The following is a 16214-nucleotide window of genomic DNA, read 5'->3' on the forward strand; positions in this document are numbered from 1 at the left end:
TTGAGGGCAGGGACTGTCTTTTGCCCTTCTTTGTATCCCCAGAGCTTAGCCCAATGTCTGGCACTTAGTAGGTGCTTAATAAGCGCCTGTTAACTAACTCCTGGTGCTTAATGGAATGAGTTCTCAATGGTCAAGAAATTTCACCTATATGGAACAGCTCATTCTGCAAGGATTCCAGGTAGATGGAGTCGAATTATGTTTCTGCCTTCCCCACAGAGCACAGCAAAGGGATGGGCACATAATCAGAGCTCAGTGCTTATTTATAGGATGGATGAATAATGCAAGAGCCTTCCCTTCAGTGGGCATCAGTTTCCCATTTGTACGATTAAGGGCTAAGAACTCTAACAAGCTAAGACCTTAGCAGTGAGTTCCCTAACTACACACTGCCTAGGGAAGAGAGGGAGGGGATAGGCAGGGCTTAGCTTTGAGACTATTCTGTAGGAAGCTAGAGGGAAGAGGGAGGGGAAAGAGGTGACTTGACCTTGAATGAAAAATTGGTTGCAGACAAGCCTGAAGTAGGAGTAACTGGAAGCCTTCCCTCTTTGACTCCCCAATTCAGGTCATCGCTCCCTCCTCTGAACCCCAAGAAGCAGCAGGGTTAGTGAACAGAGTCCTAGACCTGGAGTCGAGAAGACCTGGGTTTGAATTCACCTTTGACATTTATTAGCTGTGTGACCCTAGACAAGTGACAATGTCTCTGAGCCTCAGTTTCCTCATCTCTGAAATGGGGGTGATCATAACACCTACCACTCATGGTTGCTGTGAGACTCAGCTGAAATGGGCGCTCTGCAAACCTCAAAGGGCTACAGAGTTGCAGGCTATCATTTTTATTGTTCCCTTTACACTGTATCAGAGTACTCCACGTGCACCTGATCCTTCTCTGACTCAATCACAAGCTCCTTGAGGGCAGGGACTAACTTCTATTCTTCTCCATTTCCCTTGTGGGCTCTTGCACAAGCGACCCAAAGCCAGGCAGTGGGAATAGAGAAGGCTTGTGGTCAGCGTGGCTAGCTCAGTGCCTTCTTAGCCACTGTCTCCCCCATCCTTCCACAGGCTGCCAGAAACATCTTCTTAAAACCCGGCTCTGCTCACTTGGTTCTGCTCCCCTCTAAGCTTCTCATCCACATGTCTGCTTTTCTTCCCATTATGGGTGGCATGCTCCCGGCATTCAAGTCTCTCCCCGACCTCCCTGCTTCACCCTACTCCAGCCCATGAACGCTCTGCCGCAGCCAGGCCAAGCCCCTTCCTGCCTTCGAACATCCCTTACCCAAGGTCACACCCTGGGGCAAGTCACTCCAGTTCCCTAAAGCACAGTTTTCTCATCTCTCAAATGGAGACAATCATATTTTCCCTAGACATGCCATAGAAATGTCTGCCCTTATCCACTTCACAAGATAGCTTCAAGGAAGACGTTTTCAACTCAAAACAACCCAGTTCCACAAGCATGAATCAGGTGCCCACCAGCTGTCAGGGCCCACTCTAGGAGCTAAAAAGACAACAGTCCCTGTCTTCAAAGAGCTTACACACTGCTTAGGGAAATACAATGTGGACACTAATGGGCTGATACAAATTATCCACAAAATAAAGACAAATGACTGCATAAAGAGGGGCGCTAACAAGTGGGGGAGGGGAGCAGAGTCAGGGAAGGGCTCACAGAAAGGGGCATTGAGCTTCGACTGCGGGATTCCACAAGGCAGAGGAGCACAAGGAGAGCATTCCAAGTATGGAGGACAGACAGCCTGTGCACAAGCGGTGAGGCCAGAGATGGAGTGCTGTGCAGGGGAACAGCGAGGAAGCCAGCTCGTCTGGAACACAGAATGCCTAAGGGGAAGTACCGTGAGCTCAGTCTGGAGAGCCAGGCTGCAGCCAGATTTCCAAGGGCTTTCAACACCAGAGGTGCTTATATTTTCTCCTGGAGGCCAAAGAGGGCTAGCGAAGGTTCTTGAGCAAGGGGGAAGCACAGTCAGACCTGTCCTTTGGATGACTGAGACCCCTACTAGAAGGACATAGACCTTTGTTGAATTTAACTGAAGGACATCACCCCCACCATGACCACGCCAACCACACACACAGGATCCACCCTGCCCTCATTATCACAAACTTCTATTGTTCTTTTGGGGAGGTAGGAAGAAAGAGAGACAGAGACACAGAGAGACACAAAGAGTCAGAGTCTAAGAGGGAGAAATGGGAGAAACAGAGACAAAGCCTGGGAATGAATGAATGTATGGATGGCTAGATGAATGAATGAATTTTTAAAAACACTTATTAAGTGCTTACTATGTGCCAAACACTGTGTTAAGTGATGGAGATATAAATAGGAAAAAAAATCTTACATTCTCTGCTCTTAGGGAACTCACACTTTAATTGAGGGAGAAAATCATAAAAGAAAATTTAGCTGCAGAGCAGATGGAACCAGAGAAGCAGAGGTAGAGACAGAGAAAAAGGCAGAGACTGAGAAGAGACAGAGGCAGAGAGAGAAGCAGAGACAGAGATCCCAAACAGATCTGCACACTGGCCCACACTAGACTACAGACACATACACACAATTTCCCTCCTCCTTTGATCTTCGGTCTGTGTTGTTATGTGGCATTGTAGTAGAATGAATATGGGCTTTGGAGATCAAGGTGCACGGCTCAAACCCCACCTGCACTACTTACTATTTGTGTGACATTGATTGAGTCCTGTCTCCCAGTCTGGACCTCAGTTTTCTCTCCCATATAATGGGGGGGATGGACTAGATGATCTCTGTGGGTCATTGCAGTTCTAGATATATGATCCTCTGATCATTGAAGCAGAAACTAGGTCCCATTGCTATGTAATCACTTTAAGTTTTACAAACACAACCCTCAGAACCACTCTGTGATGCAACCATCAGTATTTCCCCACACAGAAGCACAATAACCCAACAGTACAGACTCTCCAACCTGAAAGGGGTCTTAGGCATCATTGGATCTCATCACTCAACCTATGATGGAACACACATACAGACACAGACACATACAGACACATACAGACACACACACAGACACACACATAGACATACATAGACACACATAGACACAGATACACACACACATACACACACACAGATACACACACACACACCCCATACCAGGCAGGAAGTCACCAGCCCCAGAGAGAGGGTTTGAATCCCAGCCTGACAATTTACTACCTTTGTGACCTTCAGCAAGTCCTTTTCCCTTCTGTTCTTAGTTTCCTTGTCTTTAAAACAAAGGGGTTGGCGGCACTGATCTCTGTGGTTCATTCCATCTTTGAACCATAAGAGTCTATGAGCCCTAGTGAGAGACAGCTCACTAGGACAGTCTACGCTTGTGCTGGACAGCTCCCTTTGGGGGCAAATTCTTCCTCTCTTAGAGGGGCCTACTTCCTCCATATGGAGAGGAACCTAAGAAAGTCTGGGTCTCTGTTCAAGACCATGCATGAGTCTTGTACTCCTCGGGGTCTCCATTCCCCATCACAGGCTCCCTTCTTCCACTCCACCAGGATGGATAACAGAGCCTTGAACTGGGAATCAAGACATTTGGGTTCCAGTCTCAGCTCTGACATTCACCAGCTTTGTAACCCTAAGCAGAGATCCCTCCCCCTCCCTGGGCTACAGATGCCTCATCTTCAAGAGGAGGTGGTTGGACTAAAGGCTTCTGAGCTCCCTTCTAGCTGTGACGCCTGTATTCCAGAGGGGGCTTTTGTTGAGGGCCCCCTGGGGCCACACCTCACAAAGACATCTGGTTCCATGGGGCAGCCATGGCTTGGTGAGTCACTCAAATGGAGATCAGAATCCTCACCCAGTAAATGGACAGTAGAGTTCAGGACTGACCCTAGCACCAGAGTGGAGGGCAGATTTGAGCAACTAGGAAGTAGGCTGAGCTCCTTGGAAGAGATAATTCTTGTAGCTCCCAGGTCTACAGACTGATTACACCCATCAATATTCATCTACAGGATCACATGGGTACGCGCGCACACACACACACACACACACACACACACACACACACACACTTGTGTAATTCTCCCCCATTCTAATCTGCTCGGGTTTTCTACACAGAAACACACACCTCTTTAATCAATAACAACCACACACACACACACACAGCCAGACTCCCGGGTGTGCACACACACACACAATTTCACAGCTTACAGAACACCTGAACTCCTGGGAGGAAAGGTGTGAAGGTGTCAGATTAACTTAATATACACAGCCCTTGTATCCCCTGCATCACAACCAAATACACACAGAGAAGCCTTGCCAGTTCTTCAGACACCCCACCCCCCACCTCCACAACTACATACAGCTACACAATCAGCCAGAGCCCTTAGCTTACACACACAACACAGACCCAGGGCTATGTTTGCCGACACACACCACCGCCCACGGCCCTCTGTATGCACACAGCTACTGAGGTGGCCCAGCTCCACACACTCATCTCTCTTCAACAATGCAGGTGCACACTTATACAGCTGTGGAAACAAACAACTGAACCAGAGGCCCCTCCCCAAGAAAGGAACCCTCCTGGGGCACTTACACAGTCACATACATACACGTACTATGGGTTCCACCAGGGGCATGAGTGGGTTCCACCCAGGTGGGTATGGCCAGAAGGGCTCTCGAACACACACATACATACATACACACACACACACACACACACACACACACACACCTCTTCCCTCACACCTGCTATATAACAGCTGCCACTGAGAACAAAGGAGGAGGAAGCTGACTAAGGGCCCTCCCTAAACAGGTGGAAGAGAGTCACTTCCCCGGCCCCACTCCTCTAGAGGATACACATGGTCCCCCCATCTAATCTGCCTCTGGCAGTCCCCAGTGAGCAGAGCCTAGCTGAGTTCAAACCACTCTCTCCTTCCCCAAAATGCCCACTCCCTAAAAAGCACACTGATTACAGAAGAGACTAAACCAAGCTGGGTAGCTGCCTTTCTTACCCTCACCCTCACCCTCACTCCAGGAATCCATCTGCCCACCAGGCAATAACACCTCTGTCCTCTAACTAACATACAATCTGAAGCCTCTAAATTCATTCCCTGGCCAGACTTCCCACTTATCCCCCTTTCCCAAAAAATCTACCAGCTCTCACAAAAGGGGCTCATCCTCTTCAAAACTGTAATGCTTCCTGCCATCCCCAAGACACTCCCAGACCCTCTCCAACATTGTTCATCCCACAGCATCAAGCTTAGGACAGTCACCAACACTCAGCCTCAATCACATAGACTGACTTGCACACATTCACCCATTCTGCACCCCCATATACCAACCAGCTAGGAAACTGAGGCACAAATTGAGGAATTGCCTTGCCTGACTCATAATTTCTCCTTTGTACACATACACGCACTCAGTCACAGGTTCACACATATATGCACACACTTACTTGCACATATCTCCTCCTACAAGAATACATTTTTCAATCATCAGTCCTGTAAGGTACTTTGTAAGGGGTATTGGCTAGGGAGATCCCCACCCACCCACCCCACCCCCCAGAGCTCAAATGGAGAAAGACCTGTGAGTGCCCGGATGAGGAGGAGAAGCAGGAGCAAATGGAAGTGGGAGTATATGACTTGGACAAGCAGGAGGCAAAATGAAAGGGGACAGTACACCCATTCCTCACACAAAGATCCAGTGAAGGGCTGGGTCAGGACTGGAAGGGGAGGAAGGTCACAAGAGGTTGGGGGTTCTGAAATAAGAAACATTGGGGAGGGTGTGATCTTGGCCAATGGAAGGCAAGAGCAAAGGGGTCACCTCTGGGACCCACAGATTCCAAGTAGGAAGCTCCTGGCTTGGAGCTTGGATGCAAAGAGGATGCTTGAAAGGTCTAGAAGGAACAAAAGGTTGGAAAGTGGGTGGCCTAAGTCCTGGGCAGCAGAAAAGAACATACTATCATTGCCCACCTTCTCCCCTCTCCCATTAGAGGCAGGGATCAGTGGAGCAGGGGTTGGAGGAATGGCATGAGGGTCAGATGATGATGAGGGGAAGAAAAGCAAAAAGAGGGAAGAGTGAGAAGCACGAAAGGGGCACTACCGCCACCCATCCACTTAAAGATGTGACAAGCTGCTGCCAGGAGTGGGAGGCCGGGGAAGTGAAGGGGTCTGGGGCCTGGGCCCAGGAGTGAGGGAGAAGGGGATTTGGTGGAAGGGGTGTTCCTGGTAGGAGCACAAAGGAAGATCGTGATCAGGGCAAGACTGGCTCTGGGTTCTGTACGAGGGTACCCTAAAACCTATTACTTAAAGATAGGGAATGGCTGAGCAGGGTCTGAGGGGAGGAAAGGCCGGGAAGGGAGTGGAGGGTGACAGGCGACGGGAGGCCTGAGGGAGAAGGGGCCTGGGGGCTGGGCCTAGAGAGGACGAGATAAGGAAAAGGCACAGCAAGGCAGGGAGGAGATGTGCCCCCCACCCCTGCCCAGGTTCCGGGTCGCCCCGCCTCACCTTCACTGCAGAACCTGCCGCCGAAGCCCGTGTGGCTGCAGTCGCAGCCCACCTCGCCCGGGGCGAGCACGGTGCACAGGCCGCCGTTGGCGCACGGGTTGCGGGCCGCACAGAGCGGGTCGGCGGCTCCCCCGCGGAGGCCCTGGCTGCTCAGCAGGGCAGGCGGCCGCTCTCCCAGCTTCAGGTTGGCCAGGAGCCCGCGGAAGGGCGGCTCGTACTTGACGGTGCTGAGCGTGAGCGCCGACAGCCGCACGTCGGGAGGGATGCCGCCCACGAACAGGTCGCTGGCTACCTCCATGTGGCGCCGCTTGGAGCGCACCTCGGCGGCGCGGGCTTCGCCGTCCACGGCCAGAGCGGTGCGCCGCGCGTCGCGGGTCAGCAGCACCATGTGCCACCGGTCGTCGGCCACTGGTGTGTCCAGATGCAGCGTGGCGGGCTCCGCGCACGACAGGGCGAAGCGCAGCCGCAGGCGCCCTTCCACCAGCAGCAGCTCCAGGAAGTCGCAGTTGCCGCCGTCGTCCAGGTAGAGCAGCAGGGCGCGCGTGGCGTTGGTGCGCAGGCTGAAGCTGAGCTCGCCGCTGCTCGCCGCGCCCGCCCAGCGCCCGTAGCGCGCCCACTGGCCAGGGCCGCCGCCAAACTCCAGGCCCGCTGCGCCCTGGGCCAGGGCAAGCGTCAGCACCAAGGCCAGCGCCAGCGCTCCGGGAGGCCCCAGGCGGGGACCCCGCCTCAGCAGCCTTCGCCTGAGCGCCAGCACCAGGGCCAGCGCCCCGGGCGCCCGGCTCACCATGGAGGCTCTGGCTCTGGGCCGCGCCCCCTGCCTAGGCCCCGAAGGCCCAGCCCCGCCCCTCCCCGCCCCGCCCTAAGGCTTCACAGTCGAAGGTGCATGGGGCCAGAATGGGGGCGGCCTCCCCCGGGCGTCCTCCAGCGCCCTCGGCTCTTGCCCGAAGGCTCACTGCGCCATAGCCCCGGCCCCCCGGAGGGGGGGGCAGGGAAGAAGAGAACTAGGTGGTGGCGGTGGTTGCTGGGGGCGCCTCCCCGGCCGGACTCCAGGGGAAGGGACCTCTGTCCTCAGGCTTGCTCGGGGGGCGGGGGCCGGTGCCTGGGCCTGCGAGAAAACAGACGGGAGGAGAGTGTTAACCGTGTAGCCCAAGGCTGGAGCACCTCATTGCTTAAGTTCTGGATCTAAGAGAGAGAGATTGACAGTTCCCAATCTAGCTTTATTTACCCTTTGATACTGGGGACGATGCTGGTCCTCAGTTTGAGGAGAGTGAACAGGCCATAGGGACAGACGAGGAGCTGGACGCCCAGACAGAGACCAGGTCATCACACAAGGAACACTTAGAGGAGGAACCGCATGGTAAAGTAGACACTCGGACAGGGAGAAGACAGGGAGCCAGGGGTGGATTATGGGGAAAGGGTACCAATCAGCCAGCCTGAAGAAGACAGATCCATGGGGATACGAACTCAGGAAAGGAGTGAGGAAGAAGACATACACTTAACAGTCAGTCTGGTGAGAGACCCAAACTGGAGAATTGAGAGGCGCCGCTTGGGTAGTCTGGAGAGACAGACTGACCACCCCCAAGAACAAAAGAGAAACGACATTCAGACAGTCTGGGGGAGTCAGAGGTGAGACAAAGAGAGCGACAAAGGCAGAGGACCCATGAAAACCTGGAGAAAGCCAGAAAAGAAGCGGGACAAGAGATACCCAGATGGTCCCAGGATTGGATGAGGAGAGACACAGAGAGAGGACAGCCTGAGTGGGGAAAACAGATGTGTGGACATGAACAACCAGAACTACACAAGCAGATGGGAGCCAACTGGACAGTCTGAGGAAGAAGAAACACCCAAGACAGTCTTGGGGCAGGACAGGGAGTTGTGGGGAGAAGAGGACCAAGGCAGCCAAAAGTCCAACCCAAGGCTAGAAGGGGACACAAGTCCCACATACGGGGACACTTTAGAGGTCATGAGGTCATCAAGGACCCAACTCAGCTCTCCAAGACTGGACCCTCCAGGCTACATCCCACAGGACCCAGGGAATAGAGTCAAGATAGAGGAAGATAACCCTTAAATAACCTGGGGAGCAACTGACAAGGAGACAGGACAGGCAGAGGGACTGTCAACTCAAAGTCCATGGGGCTGCACCTCATGCCATTCCTCTAATTTTCCTGACATCACAGCCTCCTAGCCACCCCACCCCACCCCCAACCACCAACTCTCATCAGCCCCTGATGTTGGATAATGAAGCCGCTAAATAATTCATTGGGATTAATTAAATGCCGATTCGTCAATGGTCTCAATGGGTAACAGGGCCAGGAAAAGGGAGAAGGGAAGCAAATGAGGACCCAGGTATCCAGCTCCCCAGTCTCCAGCCTCCCCACCACCACCACCACCACATTCCCCCAGCCTCCCAAGAGCTAGGAGTATTCTAACTCCAGGGTTCCAGCCCTCCCCCCATCCCTTTTCCCCTCCCCAGCCACACTCAGCTCCTCAGATAGATGATCCACCCTCCCACTCCCATTTCCTAATCCCAAGGTCCCACCTCCTCCAGGAACCCAACTTGGAGGAAGTCTTCAGCTTCCCTCCATCACCCTCTCCCTCTGGGGTCTGGGCTGACCCCCATGGCATCAACTTCCCCCAATCCCACTCTCTCAGTCCCCCCAGCACTGGGGGAGCCACCAACCATTAGGCGAGTAGGTTCATTTGCATAAGATTGCCTTTCTGAAATGATTACCCTTGTAACGGGCTGTCAGAGAGCAATTTATACCCCGCGCACCGCCAGGGAGGGGAATTTGCATCTCGTTAAACTCCTGAGTCGTAATTATTTATATCCAACAACCCTCCTGAATATTGCATCGATTTTATTTTGGAGAGGGAGGGAGGAAGGAAGGAAGAGGAGAGACTCAGGGAGGAGACAGAGATTGGGGAGAGCAGAGGGGAGGGAGGAGGGGCAAGGAATCTAGAGAAAGCAGGCTGGAAGGAGGGAGAAAGAAAGAGCAAAGGGGAGAAGGACAGAGAACACAAAGGGAGACAAAGAGAAAATCTAAAAGGAAGTAGCTGTAGGTGAGAGCTGATGTGAGAAGAGATGATGGAGGAAAGGAGCCAATGGGGAAGGGAGAGAGAGGTAAGTGAAAGAGAAGAGAGAGGCATAGTGGCGAGGGGAAGGGGTGATCAGTGGTCAGTGTAGGGAGAGAGCAAGGGCATGAGGAATCCAGGAAGACGTGGACAAGGACGTGAGGACATGGGGAAAGAAATATGGAGAGAGGGAGAAAAATGAGAGGCAGAAAGTAGAAGTGGGAGAAGAGTGATGGAAGTGGAAAGAGGGGACAGAGCTGGAAGGGACCACAGTGAGCCAACTCCATTTTACAGATGAGGAAACTGAGGTCCAGATTGGGACATGATGGTTAAAATGGGGTGGGGAAAGAGTGGGAGGGAGATTCAAACCCAGGTCTCCTGCCATTCCTCTCCCCAATACCCCTAGAGATGTAGGAGAAAGGAAAGGAAAGAAATGAAAAAGGGAGGAGAGGGCAAGAGGAAAACTCAAAAGCATGGGGAAGGTGAAGCAGAGAAAGGAGGTGGTCTTCTACACTTGCTCCTTGGGTAGGTGGAAACATAACCCCTGAGGCCCAGGGCCTCCTCCACTGCTCACACCCCAACCAAGCTCCTGCTTGAGCCTTTCCCCCTCACAGCTGGGATGCCCTGGGACCCAGCCCCACCACAGAATCCAAGCCTCCTGACCCTAGGCATGCCTTTCCCCTCAGGACCTCCTCTGGCTGGCCTTCCTCTCCTCCTTCCTCCACTTTCCCCTTTCTTCTCTCCACCTTCTCTTCATCCCCCTCAATCTTCCTCTCTCCTTCATCCTCCTCCACTCCTCTTTCTCACTCTCGTTCCCCCTTCTTCATCTTCATCCCCTTCTCCCTTCTTCCTCCCCCCTTCATCTCTCCTCATCTTCCCTCCTCTTCATCATCTCCCTCCTCCTACATCCCCAAGGGGCCACCCAGGACCTAAGCCTCCAAGTCCCCACTCCCCCAGACGGCTGGCAAGGGGTTATATATAGCCACTTCATTTTTCGCCTCCTCATTGGGTAATGGGGGATAATTAACATGCTCAGGCTAATTAGCCAATCAAATTAAATGCAGCACCTGCTCCCAAGCTGATTGATGCCCTTCCCTCCCCCCCCCAGTCTCTCCCCCACTCCAGGGAAGGGGGAAGGGTGTCCCTGGGGAAGGGGAGGAGAGTGTAAGATAGAATCTAGGAAAGAAGAGAAGTACCCCTCACCACCCTGGCAGGGGGCTGGGAATAAGGTACGTGCTTAGCAGTAAGACCTCATCGAATGATGGAGCTCCCCTGTCCTTCCTCTCTCTTGCCTTCTGTTTCTCTGGGGAGAGGAGGAGGGGAATAAGCCTCTATAGAGCACCTACTATGTGCCAGGCACTGTGCGAAGCCCTTTACAATTACCATCTCATCTGGTCCTCACAACAACCCTGCATTATTATTTCCAATTTACAGTTGAGGAAACTGAGGCAGACAAAGGCAGCCATCCAGCTATTAAGTGTCAACTCACATTTGAACTCAGGTCTTCCTGCATGACACCACCAGCTGCCTCTCTGAGTCTCCGTCTCTCTCTCCCTCTCTCTCTCTCTCTCTCTCTCTCTCGGTCTATCTGCTTCCCTCCACCCCCACCACACCTGACATCCTCCTCTCTGGACTCTATTTTAGGGAGGGAATTAATTAGCTATTGATTTCTGCTGGCTGAGGGAATGGGATTTCGTGTTGCTGTCCACATGCCCCAGCTTAGTGAGGGGTTGGGGAGGGAGGGCTGGACAGGACAAGAGGGCCCACTCAACATGAGTGTCAGGCCCTCTCTCTATCACACACACACACACTCCATATTCCAACACTTGTGCTGACAGCCCCTGTGCAGAGCTGGGGGCTTGCCCTAGAACAGAAAGACCATGACAACCCCGGGCCAAGAATAGGGAAGGGAGGGGAGGAAGGGCCTTCAGGTGAGACCCAGAGGCTGGACAGCAGGATTCTGGTACTAGCGCACAGAAATAAAGGAAGGGACCAGAGGTTTGGAGCCCGTGGACCAGGACGGGGAACCACCACGCCTGTGTTCTGGAAATGACAAACTATTCAAGGCTCCTCTAGCACAACAGATGTGAGAGAAGGCAAATCGGAGGTCAAAGTGCTTTGAGTAAGTCATTCCCTTTCTCTGGGCTATATTTTTCATCTGAAAAATGAGTGGGGGGTAGGGGGGTGTCAGGCTGAAAGCTGCTTCAGGTCCCTTTCCATTCTATGGTTCTCCTCCCAGCCCTGATGTTCCATATTCTAAGGGCCCTCCCAGCTCAAACTCTAACCCTAATTCTGTATTTTAAGGACCCTCCAAGTTCTGCTATTCCATATTCTGAGCCCTCCCTACTTCTGACATTCTGTGTTCTAAGTTCTCTTTCCAGTTCTAATGTTCTGAATTCCAAGATTCCTCCCAGCTCTGACATCCTCTGCAGTATCCAAGGGTCCAAGGTCCCTTGGAGTGCTGACAATCTCTATTCCATCTGAGGGGGGAATACTAGGCTGATCGATGCTCCCATCTGCAGTGGGAGTGGATCGAAGCCTTGGATTCCCTTGTCAGGGAGAGGTTTGGAGGAGCTCTGAGGCAGCACTGGAACTGGCCCATCATCCTGCATTCCAGGCTCCCGCCTCCAATGCCGGGCATGTGGTTATGGGCATCAGGCTGATAGGGGCACCTGTGTGCCTACAGAGGGGGAAGGAGCGCAGCTTGAGTGAAGAAGGTGTGACTCAGCAGGTCTGTGCCTGCACGCACACATAGGTCAGGTGTGCCTGCACATTGGAAGGCATGGCTGTTTTCCATGTATGACTGTGAAGGACACAGCCTGGATGAGAGGACCAGACAGCATCTAGGACTTGTTCTCTACATTCAGCCTGTCAGGGATCGTTCTCCGCACACTGGACAAGCTGAAACCAGTGCCATCAGGGGCAGGGAAAAGGAGGTAAAGCCTCTGAACCTTTTTCATTCCTGAGGTCCCTAACCTGGAAGCCTATGAGCCAAGCAGAGATGCTTCCCCAGGAGGGCAGTGGCACAACTGTGAACACCTGGGTTCTCTCTACCCTGCCCCCTGGGGAATACGCTGAAGAGTCAGAAGCAGGCCCCAGTGCTTCTTGGCAGTTCATCTTCCCAGCACCTGCTCCTCTCCCTGGGCCCAGGGGTCCCACCTAGTCAGACTCTGGCTCTCCAGGATTCACCCTGCCCCCAGTGCCTCTCTCCCCTCTTCCCTCTCCCTCACCCACCCCAAATGTGCCTACCTCCCAGACTAGGGGGTCTCACTCATGAAAGACTCTGGTTCTCTCTATTCTCCCTGTATTATCCCCATCCCCCAAGCCAATGACTTCACCTAGTCCTGACGCTGGTTGGACCACGACTAGAGAGATGTGCTCGATTCCGGGCGCCACATCTTGAGAAGGGCATTTGACAAGGCAGAGTGTGGGGGGGGGGGGCAGCCAATACGGCCATGGCTGGGAAGCACGTCTTATGATGCTCCATTGAAGGATCTGGGATGTTTAGCCTGAACAGGAGAACACTGTCACTTGCATGGGGCTCGATATGAGTAACATCACCTCCTTCCAGAGCTATCAGGTGGGAGGTGAGGACTAGGTTTGTTCTGCTTGGCCCCAAAGAACAGAAGTGGGAGCAAATGGTGGAAGGGGCAGTGAGACACCTTTGGCTCAATTGAAGTCATCAAGTGTCTGCCTTGTGCCAGGCATTGTGAAGGGCCTGAGATACAAAGACAAGAATTGGACAAACCTGCCCTCAAGGAGATTACATTCCACTGGAAGAATACAATGTGTGCACAGGGAAGGATGGACTGGGGGAAAGCGCTAATAACTTGGAGACAGAGGGAGACTGAGACCTTTCAGAGGAGGTGGCCCTTTAGCTGAGCCTTGAATGGGGGTGGGGAAGGGGCTAGGGATTCCAAGAGATGAAGTTGACGAGACCAGTTCGATGGGAACATAGAATGCAGGATGCAGAGTAATATGAAATCCTCCTACAAAGACAAGGGAGAGCCAGGGCTTTCACTGGCAACCAGAGGAGTTAGTCCTTCTCCCAAGAGCCAACAGGCAGCCTCTAAAAAGCAAGAGAACCAAGGGGTTAAATTTATGCTTTAAGAAAATCACTTGGGCAGCTGGTTTTGGAGGCTAGTTGGAGAGAGAAGACTCTGGAAGCAACAAGACCCAGCAGGTGGCCACTGGAATTGTCCAGGTCAGAGGTGATGGGAGAAGGTGATTGGACTGTAAGAGATGACAAGTACAGTGACTCCAAAGATGCATGGAAATGCAGGGACGGACATAGAAGGAGAGAATTGCTACAACAATGTAAAGGGAAGGAACATGAAATGTCTGTGGCAAAGTTCCCAAAACATCTTGACCCCCAAAAAGACACCTCCCCCCACCCCTTTTCAGAAGTGGGGGTCTATGGGTGCGAAGCATGCATGCAACATCAGATTTTTTGGCTATATCAATTCGTTTTTGCCGAACCTGTTTTCTCTTCCTCCACTTTTTCTTTTCCAAAAAAAAGTCTTGTTTACAAGCTCTCTGGAATGGAGAGGGGGAGGGAGGGTGGGGCTGGTGAATCTGGGCAATGTGAAAACAAAAGATATCAATAAAAATCTCTTTTTTAAAGAAAGTTTTAGCAACTGATTGCTTGGGGGGGGGGGGGGGCGCAAAAGAGAAGATGACCCAGGAATAACATCAAGGTTGTGAACTGGGTGATTAGAAGTTTATGCCTTCGACAGATGGGCTTAGGGAAAAAGAAAGTGAACTCTGTTTTCGATTCGTTACACAGGAGATGCCTGGAGGACATCCAGGCAGAATGTCCGGCCTGCTGCTGGAGGCGCAGGGCTGGAGCTCAGTAGACAGATGAAGGCTGGATATAGAAATCTGGGAATCTTCTCAAGATAACTGATCTCTTGAGAGCAGATGAGATCGTCTAGAAAAACCTGGGAGGCTAGGAGAGGGCCCTAGACCAGGTCACGGGCTACACCCATGCCAGAGGGCAGAACATGGATGACGACCCAGCCAAGGAGACTGAGAAGGATATTCAAAGGGAAAACCTCTCCACCACGGCCATTATCCTGAAGAGGGGTGGGCAGTGAGCCTCCCATCACCCTCTCAGCCCAGCTGCAAGATCCAACCAGCAAATTCATGGGAAGACACCCTGGGAGCGGGGCGCTCCGCAGCTCAGCCCTACCCTCGACATATCCAGTGCCCTGGGGGCTGACTCCATGGGGCCAGCTGCCCCTCTAGGCTTCCACCTGACTCTCCTGCAGGGTCCAGTAACCCGCTGCTCAAACAAAAGCGGTCCCCACTGCACTTTCTCTGCCAACCTAGGGCATGAGCTGCTAGTGCCAGATGGCTGGAACATTCCACTCAGGGTTCCTGCCTTGCCACTGGCCCAAGACCCATTGTGATCTGGGCTTGGGCTCAGGACCTGTGGCGCCTTCCAAGGGAAATGCAGTGGGGGCACTCTGCCATCCTGGGACAACCTCCTCTGCATGCCACCTGACTTAGCAGTGAGCCTTGTAGCAAAGGAGTCAGTCAGAAGGCTTCCCCTTCTGCTCCAGCAAAAGGGTCCAGTCCCCTCTGGCAGGTGGATTCTGGAAGGAATCTTCAAGAACCCCAGACCAACCTGCTTCTTTTTCAGAGCAGGAAATGGAGGCCCAGAGAGGTTGTGACTTGCCTATGGTCGTAGTAGTGGGATTTGAACACAGGACCTCTATCCTCAAGCCCAGTTCTCTTTGTACTACTCCAGACAGCCTCATGTGCAGAGGTCACAGTATGGACCAAGGGAGCCAGAAGCCTATGATGACTCTCTTGCCCACAAGTGCCTAGGAGAGATTCTGAGGAAGCCCCAAAGGCAGGGCGAGGCCAGTGACTTCTGAGGCCAAAGACTGCAAGGACACTCCCTTTCTTTGCCTCTCCTCCCTGAAGACCCTACTGCCTCCTACTCCAGCAGTTTGGAACTCCCCAAGTCCTCCTCCTGACTCGGTTTCCCCTCTAAGTAAGCTCTGCTGGGGTGCTCCTCTGGAGGGCAGGAGGCTTCTATGACCCCATCTGGAATTACAGCAAATCCAGTTATTCCCACACTCACAGGGTCCCAGCAGGGCCTGGAGCAGAGGCCACCAAGCCAAAGCTAGAGCTACAGCCATCCTGGGTCTAGTGGCCAGAGCCGGTGGCCCTGGGTGCCTAGGGTTCCATTTCTCTTTCTCACCCACCTCTCTTGGCAGTCCTCTTTGCAAATCCAGGGACAACCTACAACCAAAGTGTCCTAGCTAGGAGATACCCCATTGAGAGGCCATATAATCCAACTCCATCACGCTCCAGAGAACTGACTAGCCCGAGGTCACATAGTCCAGAAAAGAGGCCGAGTGCTCTGGGCCCTGCCCTGCCTCGGACCCTGACCTCCCTGCCCCACCAGTAGGGTCACCCTCTCTGCAGGACCCCAATCCGTGCCCCCCTCCATGGTCAGAGCTCACAGTTGGCAGGGTGATGCTCTCTGGCCAGTCCTAAAGCTGCTGCTGAGGCTGTCCCAGACAGGGCCCAGTTCCCAAGGACACTCCTGACAGCCAACAGTCCATCCATAACTGCCTTCTTTCCCCTAACAGCCTCGCTACCTGGCAATGCTGGGCCTCCCCCAAGGCCTTCCAGCCCAGATGGGAGCAAAGAGGCCTCTTGTTAACTCTAGTTGG

The 16214-nt window shown here is 53.2% G+C and overlaps 1 protein-coding gene across 1 annotated transcript in view; it reads right to left on the minus strand.

Annotated features, from left to right (window-relative positions):
• Positions 1-7240, minus strand: part of NRXN2 (neurexin 2) — a 126906-nt gene extending 119666 nt beyond the window's left edge. The window contains exon 1 of the mRNA XM_036765301.1: positions 6454-7240. Coding sequence (XP_036621196.1) covers positions 6454-7240 — 787 coding nt within the window. The remainder of the gene's footprint in view (positions 1-6453) is intronic.
• Positions 7241-16214: the final 8974 nt, after the last annotated feature.

The sequence above is a fragment of the Trichosurus vulpecula genome, chromosome 6 (assembly GCF_011100635.1).
Source record: "Trichosurus vulpecula isolate mTriVul1 chromosome 6, mTriVul1.pri, whole genome shotgun sequence".
In the NCBI taxonomy this organism is placed as follows: domain Eukaryota; kingdom Metazoa; phylum Chordata; class Mammalia; order Diprotodontia; family Phalangeridae; genus Trichosurus; species Trichosurus vulpecula.